The 17,162-nt window shown below is 35.1% G+C and overlaps 1 protein-coding gene across 1 annotated transcript; it reads right to left on the bottom strand.

Annotated features, from left to right (window-relative positions):
• Positions 1 to 1,105: 1,105 nt before the first annotated feature.
• On the bottom strand, positions 1,106 to 16,543 carry LOC117336078 (sodium- and chloride-dependent GABA transporter 3-like). Its single transcript, XM_033896447.1, has 13 exons — positions 16,017 to 16,543; positions 9,826 to 9,957; positions 8,002 to 8,272; positions 7,584 to 7,716; positions 6,810 to 6,944; positions 5,036 to 5,139; positions 4,114 to 4,238; positions 3,837 to 3,949; positions 3,441 to 3,569; positions 2,446 to 2,545; positions 1,907 to 2,007; positions 1,609 to 1,782; positions 1,106 to 1,387 (listed from the first exon to the last, which is right to left on the bottom strand). The coding sequence occupies exons 1-13, from the start codon at positions 16,189 to 16,191 to the stop codon at positions 1,193 to 1,195; spliced, it is 1,887 nt and encodes a 628-aa protein (XP_033752338.1). The 5' UTR covers positions 16,192 to 16,543; the 3' UTR covers positions 1,106 to 1,192.
• Between the last annotated feature and the right edge of the window lie 619 nt (positions 16,544 to 17,162).

Genomic DNA, 17,162 nt, shown 5'->3' with positions numbered 1-17,162 from the left:
TGTCCTTTATGGTGTGATCTGTCAACTGATGTATTGTTTATAGTATTAATCTTATTTTTTATTAACAATTGGTATTTGTTTTCATTGCGTATTGACGTCAGGATACAGCTCTAGTGTATTTGCCCTGGTGTGTTGGAGCTTGGATTTATTTTGCCGTAGTGTTTACAAGTATGGTATATTTTACTCTAGTATTTTGCAGCTGTGAAATATTTTTTGAAGAAGACGACGACTGGCGGAAAAAAACTAACAACACAAGGTTTCAGGAGATGCGGATGGATTGATCCCATGAATAAGTTTTATGACCTGATGGTCACACTACAGAATAGTCCATTTCCTTGTATGATATGATTCTCTGGTATGCCTTATGGTTCTAAGGTCACCAACCTAGCTCTCATTTTGAGATTGCGACTTAACCCGGTTTTGAGCTAGTTTTGCTTCGGCTGTCGGTGAGGAACACATCTTACTATTTTCTTCTTTTTTAAGGCTCGCTATGCAAATGCATATTTTTGTTTATCAATTCTTTTTTTCGATTTTGAATAAAAACTACGGCTTCATTTCAGTGATGATATTCTCTTTTGTCTTTGCGGCGGTACATCTTGTCTTTGTGCTTTGAAGCCGTGGTATAGTTTGTCCTTGTGTTTTGAAGCTATTTTATATATTTGTACTTGCGTTTTGAAGCCGTGGTGTTGTTTTATCCTTGCGTTTTTAAGCCGTGGTGTTTTTTATCCTTGCTTTTGAAGCCGTGGCATATTTTGCCCTTGTTTTGAAAGTGTTGTGCATTTTGTCGTCGAAATTTCAAGTCGTCGTGATTTTTGTCCTAATCTTTTAAGATGTGTATTTTTTCCTTGTGTTTTGAAGCCGTTGTGTATATATTACTCGCGTGGTGATGTCGTATTTTGACCTTGTGTTTTGAAGCCGTTGTGTATGTATTACTCGTGTGGTGATGTGATATTTTCTTGTGTTTACGTAACACTTAATCATACAATTTCGAAAGGTTTCTCGTTTTTCCTTCTTCATAAAATATTTATGTTCAAAACATATATATGTTTTCTGTTTATGCCGTACCCAAGAATGATGATTTTAAATAAAAGAAACGCAAAAAGAATGCAAGGAATACAGGTGCTGTTTTAATGATAGCATGCTAACTATAACTACAGAGACACGAAACATATTCCAGTAACTACGTGTGAATCTAAATCATCTTTGTCATGACGTAAGGCTGTTCACAGGTTGTTGGACGAGTTATCTTTCTTTCTCGACCTGTGAGGTTATAGTAAGCCGTCTGTGACCAGCTCTTAGGTCTGGCCGCTACTTCCTGGTACTCATCGACGACCTCTAAATCACGCGGTCCCCAGAGAACACTCGGCTGGAACAACTTTATTAGGCCCTGGAGGAATTATAGATTTACAGATTCGATGTGATTGAATAAGATTTTTTCATCGTTATTTATATGTTATTTGATGAAATTTTAAAATAAATGCTGTCATCTATAATTTATTTAAAAATAGAGACGGGAAAATCAAAATAAATTAATATTCAACATTATATTCAAAGCAGTAATTGCAAGGGGAATATTTGATTAATTACGGCTGTAAAAGAAGTTTGCACCTTTTTCGAAAATCCATTTCCCCTGTTTCTGTACAGACTCAGCATTATCCAGTAGAGTAGTGGTATCAGAGGTAGTAGGCTGATTACAATACCAATCCCTTCAACAACACTAGGATAGTGGTAAGTACCAAACACTGGGGGTTTGTATCGGACGATACCAAGTACCAGGAACACCTGTCAATAGTTGATACAGGCTTTAAACACGTCATTAATAAGGATACGTTTTTGTTAGGATGATTTGACAAACATGAAATCATTATAAAAATTCTAACATAAATGTTATGTCTTCATTACTTACCATGAAAATAACAGGGCATATAAATGCGGCCGCAAACCGTATAATGTGAGGCATCGTAGTTCCATTCATCAACTTTATATTTTCGTCAAGCATTTGTCCTCCTTAAATGGAAACGAATTGAAAACACTTTCTTTTGTCATGGCAATATACCAATAATGTAGGACTGATTCATGACATAGGAGAATATCTTGTCATTATAACCAACCAATGAAATTATGTCGCAATCTAATGCATCTAAAAACAAGAGAAAGGAAAAAGTACTCGTGTATTTTCTGGGTAGATATCCGGCCGAATGTCAAGCCGTGCTTATCTATACATGTACGTATTATTATGGCAGTTAGGTAATCTGATCAGGGACTGAAATTTGTTTTGTAATAAATTAGGTGAAAAACAACAATGGAATTGAAATATTATTAAAGGCCATTCTTTTAATGAGTTGTGACGTTACAAGTGCATTTTTAATGAAATAATTGAAATATGATGCATTGTATACGAATATAAAGTACAATGGATTGTATTAACTTATTATTGCGACGTACCGTAAATCCACATGAAAATCACACACTCAAGAGTGGCCATGATGAACACGCCCATCGATGCCGTGTACCAACCAATTATCTGGTACATATATGCTCCCGCCTGTGTCGATAGAAATAAAAGAGTTAAATAAATATGATCAATATGTCTAACAAGAGTGATTTGTATAAGTTGATATAGGTTGCACAACAAGTATTGTAAATGAAATAAAGTTAACATGTACGTCTATATAGCACCACTATTTTGCCATTATCCAGGAGCATGCGTATAAGGCCGAATTAGATGAACGAGTTGGCTGCATTCACAAACTAAACCATCAAACTACGTTTTTATCTACAATAAAACAAGTGTGTAGGTGTGGTTAATACATAGCGTTAGTGCTAATGTGTCTCAGTCACACAACTAGCGGAACATGTTTCGTTGGAACAGGAGGCACATGAGGAAGAGCCGGAGATGATGCCGAAGAAGGCCAGGGTTCGATTCCTGTCTGGGCGATCGGCAGGACTGTGCTTTCCCTGTTCTTTCATCCTTTTTAAATTGTATGGCTTGATATACAGGTACTATGACTCTGTACAGGTACTTTACAAGAGTGGTCATCAGGTAAGGTAGTGATATTCATGACTTTATATGGCGTCTGGGCAAAAGCAATTTACCGATCATAGTAAAGATTTAAAAAAAACGGATATCAGTTAATCTACTTCTATATCAATCTAAAGGAACATACCAGGAATTGATCATAAGGTCAAATTTCACAGAAAACAATGGAGATTAAATAGTCATCGAAAGAAGTGGAGGGACAACCCGCTCGTTACAAACAACAGGAATATAATTGGATGTAATTCAAAGCCGTTCCACTGACAGTTTGCTGTGAAATTTAATGTATTATTTTATGAGTAAAGGTATCTATTAATGTAAAGTATGACATACATCAAAGCTATTAGCAATCAACAAATAATTAAATAAGTATTCCCTTTCTTACGGGATGATATCATCATACCTGTGTGCAGAATGGTAGACCGATCAGAAAACCGATGACGAACATGGCGACAAATGCTGTCTTTGGTCTAGTCTTAAGACCCGGGACAAATTGTTCGAGGAACCTTTTCAGTATTTCGTAGTAAAATATCTATGGAAAGGTATATTAATCAATTAATGAAAGTTCTTGTATGTGAAAAACTTTATACCGGTAGCTTTGTAGTAATTTAATCTCGTTTACTGAATCAAAACGTTAACAATTTCACTACATACATGATAAATTTGAGCCGGGATAAGTTTTACGACTGATCAGTGATTTCCTGTTTGAATCGATTTTAAACGACGTCCTGCAAGATACTACATGTTACATAAATAGTATACATCCATTATAATGCAATTTTAATTGATTGATACGTACCACAATGTCCGATGTCGCCACCAAGAACGCCACAAAGAATAGCACAAGCCATAGGTTAGGCAACGGAAAGAACGAAAATGCCCTGGAGAAGGCTACAAAAGCTGCTGAGTTTCCTATCAAACAAAAGGTCTCGGGTTTTACGGAACAAGAATCACATAATATATATAATGTTGCAAAACATATTTGGCCTGAACTGGGGAAATACAGCAGAACATTTATTTTTTTAATGGATACTTTTTGGAATTTATAATCTATTCATCAGCATGAATTAACATACCAGCAAATAGCGTCTGTCCAAGCTCCATGCCACTCTCGTGCGCCATCACCCCGATCACAGAGTATATTACCATGCTGGTGAAGATACTCCCCACAACATCCATCACACACGGAATGACCGAGGCGCTGAACAAAAACAGTTGAATGCCGACTGGTAAATTTTAAGAAGAGTGAAATTCTAACGAGGGTTAAATATAAAAGCGATGTAGATAAGCCATAGATATGACGATGGTAAATTCAATATGATATAGATGAATCACAAATCTAACGGGGTAGACTATATACATTACACGATAAACCCTCAATCTATCGAGGGTAGACTATCTACAATAAAAGATAAACTCTCAATCTATCGAGGGTAAAAATCAATATAATATAGATAAATCGTAAATCTAACGAGTGTAGACTATCTGCATTAAACGATAAACCCTCAATCTATCAAGGGTAAAATATCAATATCACAAAGAGAAACCGCAAATCTAACGAGGGTAAAATATTAGCAACATTAAGATAAACCGTGATTTTAACACAGTTAAAATTTTAGCAAAATATATAATTCTAAGGAAGGTAACTATGAAAAATATTCTAACATGGATACCTATCAACATTTAGGAGAACCTCTGTATCGTCGACATTCTTCATAAGAAATCTTTATAAAATCTAGGTAATGGTAAGCTATCTGGGTAATGGTAGGCTATCTACATGACAACCGCCTTGGTAGGAGCATAATCACAAGGCATATCAACGAGCAGTTGACAAAAGGGAATTTCATTAGCCAGTCTGCTAATTGATTCCTATTAAATATTACCTACTTGTTTTAGATTGGTGATCATCTATTTTATACAATAGTACTGTACCTAAATACATATGTTCGGAATGAAATCCGACTCCCTATCTCCATATTTTATGTAATAGTACTGTACCTAAATACATTTGTCCGGAATGAAGCCCGACTCCCTATCTCCATATTTCCACCATTGGCTGTACAAAGGGAGAAGGCAGCGGCAAAGCCAGCTTGGACCCATAACTGTTAAGACAAAACACTTCAGATAAACATTGTTCAAAACATTACAAACAACTTCTGTGTGATAAACAAACACAGGTACCTAAATCTTAACACATGGTATTTCTTTATATGAATAAGGATTTATATGTCATTCGAGAATATAATTGCTGTATATGCGTAATGGAAAGAAAGAAGTGTCCAATATTCAATACCTCGAAACCTATCTAGAATTTAATCATTATTTCTCTAAATACATATTGACCACATGATTACTTGTGTAATTGAACAAAAATTCATATGATAGAAAATGGAATGCTAAAAATAAAATGACTTCGTATCTATTCTACATCTACTTACCGATTTACTGCCAGACACAGATGAAATGCCAACGATTCAACATAGCCGGCATCAGGGAGACCTAAACCTGTTATTCAAACTAAATTTCAAGAAAATACCAAACGTGTGGACACGACGTTTTGACAGATTTATTTAACATATTAATGAATTAGGGAAGAAGAAAAAATAATTAAAGCTGTGAGGAAACTCTTTTGTACATGAATTATCGTAAAATGTCCATATTCGTTTGGTGTTCTCAAAGCAATAAACATCAATTCGTAATTCTAGAGAATGAATATGCTACTGAGGCAATGTATAGTTTGAAGGTCAATATCAAATAACGCATCACTAATTTGTCCATATTAGGAAAAACATATTTTTTTCTATTTTTTTTTATTTTCAAATCGAATATTGCAATTATAACATCGCCTGCAATGAACTTTTGTATGAAGTATATAATAGCGTAATCTAACCGATATTTAACAAAAATATAGAGACTGTGAGGAACTGAAAGCGCAAAATAAATGTTGGTAAGTGTCAAATTGGTATCAGAAAATTATGTATAAAAGTTTTAGTATTCAGAAATCGTTTCTGAGACATCTTACAAAGAGCATATAAAACGATATATTATGAGCTCTAACATATTTCGTCTGATTAGTGTTATTGTTTGCTATTCTTATCCGATATGTATTGTGAATAAACAGACAATTAAAGCGAATGCAAAGCCATTCAATTAGGACTGGCCCCTGTGGTTATTCTACGTTTTTGAGTCACTTCATCGAGCGCGCAACCACGATATGCACGTACGTGGAAATGGATTAATTATTTTGAATCTAAACATTATTTGTCATTCCTCATTTTAGTGTAAATTTTGTGTAATGGGGAATTTTGAGGATAAGTGAGATGTACTGACTATCTTCACTTCTCTATTACAATCTTGGGTAAGTACTTTGTTATCCATGTGATCGACCAGGTCACGTGTTGTATAATACTTATTGCAGGGTATTTTTGCGTGGGCGTTCTGTGTTCGAGTGCAAGCAGGTGTGACAATTTCGCGGGATTTGTGGGACGGGTTTGCATATAAGTCTCGGAGATGAACATAAATTAAGTCGGCATTGCCTTAGATACGATGACCGGGACATACTATCATCATAGGGAGGTATCTCAGAAGTGATTTCTGAATATTCATTTTTTTTAAACCTCGACTGAACTTGTTTTAACTTGCACTGTCAGCTTTTACCACGTAACCGTTACAATAACAAAGATTCCTATCCTGTCCTTGTTCTAAATTTATTGTTAATACACCGAATGATTTAATATTAACATTAACGGGATTCCATAGCTTAATACTTTACCTCTACTTCTCCCAATTTTGTGATGTCTGGAGTAAGAAAATAACGCATCCCCGCTACGGATCCAGGCGCAACTAGTGTACGTATCCAGATAATGATCAACAGCAAAATAGGCAAAAACGTCAACACATACATTGCCTACAAAAGAAAAGTGACAGATTGTTACTAAAATATATACTTACACAACAAACCCTATATGATGATGTTATTGAGCGTCAAAACGTTCATGGGCTAGGACAGATAAATGATGATGTATTGAACAAAATGCATGTAATAAGTAGAAGTATTGTCTGTTAGTATCTACATATAAATCACTGTTTAACACACCTGTATTATTACACGTTAATGACGATGTTTATTGTAATGTTCTCCAACGAAGAGTAATTGTATTGTATGTGTTTGTTGTTGTTTTTTCCATAATCGATTTAGCTGTTTCGGTGGTGAAATGCACACATGAGTGCACAAGCCCGAAGTTGATTATAGACTGTATTATCCAGTATGCTTATTTATATAGACACATGTTACATGTATGCAGTGTACGCTATTATATTATGTTTCATTGCTTTTAATTGCAAGATAAGTAAACCGAAACTCCTAAGTCTGTTTCATACAATAACGTTATCAATAACTTTGTCAATAACTTTATCAAACGTGCCGACCATTAGTTTTAATTATTATTTGTGGTTGTCCTTTTGCATTTTTGATAAAGCGAAATGATGGTTAATATAGTAAATAAGTAGGTGAAGATAAATAAATACGTTTTGACTGTGGCCTTACCTTTCCTATGGATTCCACACTCTTAACCACACAGGTAGCACAAGCAGTGGAGAAGACAAGTAGACAGATACACAGGTCCCAGCGTAGTGTTCGTAAATCGTATACAGATCCTGACAGCTGTAGTATCTTGTGTCTATAAGCAAACACAATACCGATATCTATCAATTACATTATCTAAGTAGACACATCTATAGCTGCAAAACTCTTTCATTCTTCCATCAAACGTTTCAGTGTGCTCCGTACTAACGCAGTGTTATACCAATTTACTGGAAACCAAAATAATTAGATATTATATGTATGCACATGTAAAGTATATAGTGGTGATCATAGACTTTCCCATTTTTTGTTATTGAGAAATACTAATAAACATACATGTTTGAAAGATATTGAATCATAGTTTCCCGTTAGAACAACTTACAGGAAGAACTCCTCTTCAGCTAGCACCTGTGGTGTGGGAACCTGTGGTGACACATTATATGCCGACACTTCCGTAATGTTCAGTGTTGTGTTCATTACTGATTGAGTGATGTAGTTATCAACACAAGCAGGAGTGTTCCATGGGTTGTCACATCGTTTCCATGGTAACGGGGACATGAAGCTGTATCCGATATATTCCATAATCCATAATCGAAAGGTTGGTGATATCATGAGGTATTCGAAGTTAATGATAAACATCCCTATTCCTAATCCTAGAAAATAAAATAGTATATACACAGCGACATCAAACGTTATTTTTCTCGGATGCCATGGCATGTTATAAATCTATTCTCTCGGACAAAGCAAAGGCATTTTATCTCTTTACAGTAGTCTACACAGGAAAAGGAAGATAATCTGTGCTGTTATTAAAAAACCAGATGATATCATTGTGTAATCAAAGAAAACTAGATCACACAGATTATGACGTGGTGTAATATATATATATTCATTCTGAAGAGTCGCCATGACGCGACGAAAGCGCTAACGGAGAGTTGTTTTTTTTTATTTTACTTATATATATATATATATATATATAATGCTGGTCACAATGAAGGTACATATTCTAAAGGTTAAACTCAAACATTCAAAAGTAAGGTCAGCTTTGTATTGTTCATATTTCAATTCGATTGAAAATAATTTGAAGTTTTAATATACCGCTACAACACAGCAATATAGTCGTCTCGAAACGGTTTACAAATTAATATTTACATATCTCCCTTCTTCAGCTTAGTAAACTCTGACTGTGAATAAATTAGCGTATATGCAGTGAAAAAAGGCTCAGCAGATTAATAAGCGCGGGAATCGGTAACATGATTATGACGTCGTCTGTTTGTGAAGTTACCGGAACGTCAACTAGACGGCGCCATTTTGAAAGGATTGATCTACGCAATTTTAGCGTTTTCTCTTGATTCCCGATGATCTCTGTACAAAACGCTACTATCAAGTGAGTATTTTGTCAAAAACTAAACTGAATATTCCAGTCCAACACCATCTTATTGCGAAGCATGATGACCGCTGGTAAAGGGGCACATGATCAAATGTTTGGTGATATGCATGTATCTTATGCTCATCATCGGTGTCATAATTTGTGACCCATTTTTGTTGCTACAAAGTATATTAAGTAAAATTGTTCCATCACATCAAACATTATTTGATTTTCAACAATAATATATTGTGAACTTTTAAGAGTTTATCAGTCTTCAATAAATGACCTTTTAAAAACAATAATATTCTTATTTGTCGAATCAACCTATTGCAATACACGGGCTTCAATCTCTGAACATATATATTGATATAAGTAGAGAAATTCACATAGACCCACAATGTCGAGTATGATTCTTCGACTATGACGGTATTAATTAGGTACATATCATGTCTATAGTGCCGTTTCACTATATCAGTGTTATATGATACACTCAAATAGTTCCTATTGATCATCAGACCTACAATCGTGTACGTTTTTAGTACAGAGATATTCCCCTGTGTGGTAATTAGCATGAAAAAGCAGAGTATATTTTTGGGGAAAAAAACCCAGACGGATGAGTAAAAATCACTCGTCATTTTTCATTTAAATATCTCTATTAATTCCTGACCATATCGTACTCCTTATATCATTTGTGCATAACATATTTGCAGCAGTGGATTTATCTGGGGCGATGTGAGATGTATATTTGCTTTGTATGGTATGTATTTGGATTCGTGCTAATCTTTATTTTTTTTCTTGTATTTTTATTCGATTATTATCATAATTGGCAGGATTCCTTACCTTTCATAATAGGAGAGATGTCCCAAACATCAAACATCCCTCGTCCTGAGAACTGGGAAACGGCTATCTCCAGGTAGTACAGAGGAACGGCTATAACAATGGCACAGATGACGTAGGCCAGGATAAACGTCCCTGGAAATATATTGTCATGTCACGTAATACACAATCTAGGCTGATCTTATTTACAAACAACATCACAGTTTCTATGAATGCACCGCATTGTCATACACTGGAAACGCATGAGAAACTAGCTTAACATACATATGACATAACTGTGTTCTACTATCAAATTTGCATATAACTCTAAAACAAGATACTCATTTATTTCTGAATGTTCTGTTTGATTCGACGCGATGAGAGTACAACTGACGCCCAAATCGTAACACCATTTCATACTTATGGGTATATTTTGGCTAAGCTCAACACAGCCATTCAATGTTTGAATGACCGATATCTCGAGACGGGGCACACTGTTTACATCCAAACATAAAATGCAAATCTTCTGTGGTATAATAAGAGAGTATCGTTGGGACATTCAATATCGTATTTCCTCCCATACGACTAAGTGATCAACAGAAAATTAAGGCAAATGTAAAGTGTTTTTCAGTTTCAGTTTAGGCAAACATATATGTCCCTGATCAATTGATCGTATTGTCTCCAAGTCGAAGTCGTCATGTCTTCGTGCAGTAGATAAATTGCTCATGTCATGTTTCTTTGCTAATTCAGGCTACACTTTCAATTTCACAATCAATGTGGCTCGACGAAGTAGAGTGAATATGTCCTGGTTCCAAATTTGTGCATGGCGACAATTAGACAACATAAACTTAATAAAATGTCATCACTTATTCCATAAACCACATAAGACAAAATTAATAACATGATTTTATTCATAATAAAAAAAACTCACTGATTGCATTTTAATCATTTCCATGCACTAATTTGTTTACCAGTCTGCACGCGACATTAGACTCTTCACAACAAAAATGTCGGAGCTGTAGGTAAGGATTTTAAACAATAACTTGAATTTTATTTAGATATTATTCTTAAAGGAGGCTCTGAAAACGTAAATATAAACGCAGCGCGGATATCGACCATAATCGAACATAGATATATATATATACCATATAAAGTCAGTTTGCTTAAGTATCTTCATGTGATGTGTTCATATTATTCTAAGAAAAGTACATACCGGTCAACATATCAAACATCTTTTTACAGTCATTTATGTCATTTTGAATGTTTAAGAATTTTTTCTTGACTCGCGTTGTTTTTTTCTCCAAGTTTTACTGTTTTCTAACAATGAAGGTGTATTATTAGACAATTTCAGAAAACAACTTATTTTTACTGTCATCTACAATTTCGCTCTATACTTGTGCGATATTCCTTACGCGGCATGAATGTGCTCGTGGTTCTATTAAATAGCAAATCGGTTAAACATCACAATTTGTCATCGAATCTATGGTGCACGTATTTTTGAAAAAAAAATAATTTAGTGGCGTATTACGACATCGCAGTCACCCAAATGGCTAACAATCTGAACTCATCAAAACCTATCACAGAGGTAAAAGATACGATCACAGGAAACGTGACACGGAGGAACTGTTAATAATATACAACAGCAATATAAAGATCGGAGATAGTAAGAAGGGCATAAAAGTGGATAGCACTGCGATATGCATATAAAACTTTCACATAATTGAGCGTCTTGGTGTTGTCAATGGTTCAAACGTATGGGAAACAAGAAAGGGTGTAAGGTTTGTATCGATGGGCAAACTATCGCTGCAGTATAAAGGGTCCTTATATGATATTTAGGATGATACGTTTTTAATATAGGCTTGGTATATACATATATATATATACTACAGGGTCGACAATTTATATAAAATAATAACTGGATTTTTGTGAATTTATTATACTTTTCATTTGTAAAAATTTCATAAGTGGTACGTTAGCTAGCCGCAAATCTCACAATACAGATCACCAAAAGTCAAAGATTAAAGTGGTTACTAACTCGGGTTTTTCTTTGATATATCTAAAAAGTATTCAACCAAATTAAATAGCAATTTATAGTTCACCAAATGGTAGTTCATATGACCAGCGTACTAGAACGTTCCTTTTCACATTCTATAATGTAATCTTACATCCCTACCTAGTATATCCTCTACCGATCTGTACCCATACATCGTTGTTCATAATAAATGTTTATTTATGAAGTCGTATATCAATAGTTAGACATGATCACCACATTGTCAAATGGTTTCGCCTGTCATGCTGCGGCCCCTTAAATGGTGTCAAATACAAGCAAGTAATATGAAACGACCTGGGTTTTACATTCACCAAGTCACAGCTATTTTAGGGTTAATAAAAAAACTCGGACAGTTTAGTGCGCATACAGGTATAAAACGATAATACCATGTCTGTTTCTCACTAAAATGTGAATTTTATACAAACCGGATCTATATTTATTCTACACAAAGAGTTTTCAAAAGAGTATATTCGAGTTGTATTCAGCTTTGTTATATTTCGTTAAATGTGAGCTTAGTTTGGATGATGTAACAGGTTATTACACATAGTTTATTTGGTTTAAGCCCATCTTGGTTGAGATATACAATGCGGAAATTATAAAACAAAATGCTACAATGATTTCATTTTCTCTTTGGAAACTGACATTAAATGTTAGGCATAATCTAGAATACCTGTTCTGATTATCAGTTTCGGTGAGATTTATTAGCATTTCTCCGAAAGTCAATACCTTATGCACTAAGCATCAAACATTGCGTTCGGTTGACATAATTTTAATCACATCATTAGCAATACCTTAGGCATCTGATAATATGCCTACAAGGCAACCTGTATTTAACTTTCTGTCATATCCTCCAGATTTATGTAAAGGAGAATGTCCGAAAGCTGTTTATTCTTTGAAATAATGGACTGGACGAGGCCGAAGGCCGAGTCCAGTCCATTATTTCAAAGAATAGACAGCTTGAGGACCTTCTCCTACTTAAAACATATCCCCCTGTTGCACTTAGTGTACGTACCATTGATATACATTTTGTAATTTGAAAGCTAACAATACTTCTATTTAAGAATGGAAATGTTCTTTGCTTGCCTGATAAATAGTTCATGTATGCAGGCATGGGGAAGTATGTTCATTCAACCTTGAATGATATTGGACTGCTACAGGTAATACTATGAGCAATGTGTGTTTAATCAACCATGAATATTTTTGGACAGGTAAAGGTAAGAAATGTAACAAGCTATATATAGTAATTGCATGAGCATTTCATGCAATGTCGTTTTATACATCAGTATTCAGACTGTTATTCTCATATAGCCATTTCTGAGGTGAACACTGAAGAGACAACATGTCTGATTCTGATACAATTTTCATAACTCAGTCGACTGTCGTGGAGCGATTAAGTAAAGGTTCTGATACCGATACTATCCTTAATGATGTATTAGACATGAAGGAAAATAACCGCCCAAATTTTGAACTCAAAAACAGTCTGCTTTCGGACATTTCGTCTGCTGATGATAAAAACCTTGTTCAGTGCTTAATGGATATGGAGAGAATGGATACTAGATTCCGAATTCCCTTGAAAGCTCAAGATCCACAGCAAATGGTGGAAAATGGCAAGTCAACTAAAACTGAGAACAAGACACGGTGTTAAAATTCCCAGAAAGGAAAGTGAAAATAGAGGGATTACGGAAATTAATATCGAATCTGCAGGTATCAAAATCAATGTGAAATATTGAAAATGGCTCATGTGACACCATATCGAAATTCTGGTGGATTATACAGTTTGTGATACTTTATCGAAATTCTGTCGAATTATATATACAGCTTGTACATATGATACTATATCGAAATTCTGTCGGATTATATATACAGCTTGTACATATGATACAATATCGAAATTCTGTCGGATTACAGCATCAATGGATTAATAAAGATGAAGTGTACAATTTTGTTGTTTTCATTATTTTTCCACCCGTCCAAAAAACAGTCCATTATTACTAGAAATAATGGACAGTTCGTCCTAATAATGGACTGATAACAGTCCATTATTAGATATAATGGTCTATACAAACAATGGATGATATCATAGATATGTTTTAATTTCAGATAGAGCAATGATGTATTTACAGTACCTTGTAGGAACGTGGCTACTTGCTTTCGGCAATCTTAGAAAATATATATCACACGTAAAAAAATTGATGGAAAAAACCACAGCATTACATATTGAACTAATAGACATGCACTTATTTTGACACAAACACATTTCCAGACAAACTATATGGACCTTAAAGGCAAACATGGCAGACACGATTATAAATACAAGTAAATTTGCATAATTTAGTTGGAGGCACACCTATCATAACCCCGAACTAGACACAAATATAAAGGCATTTTAATTTGAAATTCGATGAATATATTCCAGAGGAAAACAGTGTATCCGAAGTTATTAGTGGATCCACGGAGCAGTAGGAACCATACCGGGACCCCATTCCCGCTACAAAATAGTGTCCTGACCAGGATAGGGTAAAGGGTGTTGTTTTATATGAGAAAGTGTGTACTAAAAATATTATTACATTTATACAAAGATATGATTAGGAAGATATAACATTTGGCAATATTTCAATATTAGATCTTAATGAACAAGAAATGTTCATGGAATACTACTTACTGCCTGGATGAATACGATGTCAGAATCATAAGGTCTTGTTATCTGCCGAAGATTTTATTTAACAAAGTTTTATTACAATGCGTTACACAATTTTAATGTATACTTAGAGTGAGGTTTTGTATTATTTCATCATGAAACTTCATACGATTTGTTAAAAATGAATTGATAGGTTATTATCCCGCAGTTCACCGGTTTATCTCCAGTTTTATATGTGAACTATTTCTCTGTCAACCCCTAGGGTATGACAAATTGCACGCACTAACCTTCCGAACTTATTGATGTACTTTTTGAGTGACGTCACTAATAGTTCCCGCGTTGTTTGTTAATGTTAAATATGTGTATGAGACACAGAGTTTTGTGAAATGACAAGATGTACTGTTGTTAACATCAGAATAGTTTCACAGAGACCTTATTTCAGTGTCTTTTTGAATAAATATTGTAAATTAATCATAGACCTATGTTTTCTTGTGTAATGATATTGGGGTGCATTTTAGGGGGTTGTGATAGGTACTTCTTCAAATGAGGATATCCATGCGCCGACCATGGGCATTTGTTTACAAACATACCTTGACCATCGATTTGATAAGCAGTTATTTGAAGTGGTGGGAAAAATAATCATTCCCTACCTAGGGAGTGTGACTAAGAAATCAACCCTCGAGGAAATCATGAATACCGCTCAGATTGAGATTTCTATGTAACAACCCCAAGGCAGGGAAAGATTATATTAATCAGTTAACTAATATAAATAAAATAAGTTAATGTCTTTAATGTACTATCACTGTATTTACCGGTCTAATATAACACATCACATCATCTGCACCATGGTCTTTTTCTGAAAATATTACAAACGGCACTCAATTCTTCAGAACCTTTGAATACAAATTGAAACAGAAAGACAAACATAAATCAAGTTGTAAACTGTATCATACAGATGTGTCTTCCTTCTAGGACTCGTGAGTGATGCTAAGATCTAAATTGTTTATACCTAGGAGTTGACGAAGGAAGTTTAAAAGAGGCATGAAAAATGCCAAAATCTGGACGTTGAAATTGCATAATTTCCAACATTGGATATCAAAATAGCATTATACACGTGTTCTGAATTCACATGAAAACTTGACATTAATGTATTTGTATTGTTGGTTTAACAGTATTCATATTCAGTATCACATTTCAAAAAATAATAAATCGATAATTCAGTCAAATATAAATGCTGCTGGACATACATTACAATTGTCCAAAGTCAGTCATGAAGTTAAATAGTAATGAAGCATACTGACAATATCAGCTATTAAGTCTTAAAGTACCCATATCACAAAACATCTCCTTTAACTTGGAAAACCTAGACATAAAGGTTTTAACGCTACAGTCCTTTTCTTTCGAAATTGTACCTAATATGTGCAACATAATACACGTTAGTGTTAAGTGCCTTACTTTATCAGGTTCGTACCACTTGTACCGGTAAGGAACACATAGACATTAGAATATATCATATGATATCGTTACCTCCTCCGTGTCTCCAGATCAGGTAGGGAAATCTCCAAAAGTCGGAACTACCCGTGGTATAACCAGCCAGTGACATGATGTACTCCATTTTGTTGGCCCACATTCCTTGATTTGTTTTAACATGGCTTCCTTCCGCACTGGAATCAGCATCACACGGGATTCCGTCACTCATCATATAACTACACCTGTCCAACACAAGCGGTGACTTATAACGGTGGAGCTGGGGATTATAGACTGATACTTATGTATGCGCACGTATCAATACATATACAGTTACATTCACGAATATAACTTTCCGGTTGAAGTATTTGTTGTCATCCACCCGATGATGGCTGGCTAGACACAGCACTGAAGTCGCTTCAGTAACCTTTGTGAAAAATATCTTATTACATTTAAAAAATCCTAGTATCCAGTTAAAATTCACAGCATCGTTTATTGTTTTTCTTTATGTTCTCGGGCAAGATTCTGCAGATAAAAATATATCGTTTTGTAGAATCTATCTCGCATATTCTCTCCAACAGAGCCGCGATTGCTTAGTCTATTAGAACGATAGCCTAGTAGCCCCAGGTAAAGATCTGAGGTACGTGGTTCAACGCTCTCTACCGGTGTCAGTTCGTGTTTCTCGTCGAGGTTTGTGCCGTTGTGTATGTGTCCTTGGGCAAGACACTTTACCCTAGTCTATCTAGATGATATGCGACGGGAGTCCCTTAAGATATTCAGTGAGGTAGTCACCAGCTATTACATGAATATCCCAAAGAGGCCTGCAGAGAGAACTCCTCTTTATCTCGATATGTTGAACGCAAGGCTCGCAAGCTAGAGGTCCTGGGTTGGATTCCTAGTGAGACAAGGAAATTAATCGTGTTTTCTATTACATTGGTGCCCAAATATGGGCTTAGGAATTATACACTGTACCTAAACGTTACATGTGTTAGCATCGCTCAAACCCCGGGAAACTCAAGGACGAGTTCAGCCCAGGACAGGGAGTATGTTACCTTGGTAATACAAGCCGCAACATGCCGTTCGTCTAGAGAGAACTTCTCTTTAGCTTGATAAGACAAGTAATCCAGAGCGTAATGAGCGTATGTGCACTGTATAAGGCTGCCTATCAGCCAACAACGACATATAAACGTGGAAATATTGAATGAA

The sequence above is a fragment of the Pecten maximus genome, chromosome 10 (assembly GCF_902652985.1).
Source record: "Pecten maximus chromosome 10, xPecMax1.1, whole genome shotgun sequence".
NCBI classification, from domain to species: Eukaryota; Metazoa; Mollusca; class Bivalvia; order Pectinida; family Pectinidae; genus Pecten; species Pecten maximus.
The sequence above is the reverse complement of the archived record's forward strand: the minus strand, read 5'-3'. Positions and strand labels throughout refer to the sequence as shown.

Coding starts and splice junctions, on each gene's coding strand:
- LOC117336078 (XM_033896447.1), bottom strand. CDS start 16,191: ATGATGAGTGACGGAATCCCGTGTGATGCTGATTCCAGTGCGGAAGGA. Junction 7,717..8,001: donor GCTGAAGAGGAGTTCTTCCT/GTAAGTTGTTCT, acceptor GTTTGCTTATAG/ACACAAGATACTACAGCTGT. Junction 5,140..6,809: donor CAAAATTGGGAGAAGTAGAG/GTAAAGTATTAA, acceptor TTGTCTTAACAG/TTATGGGTCCAAGCTGGCTT.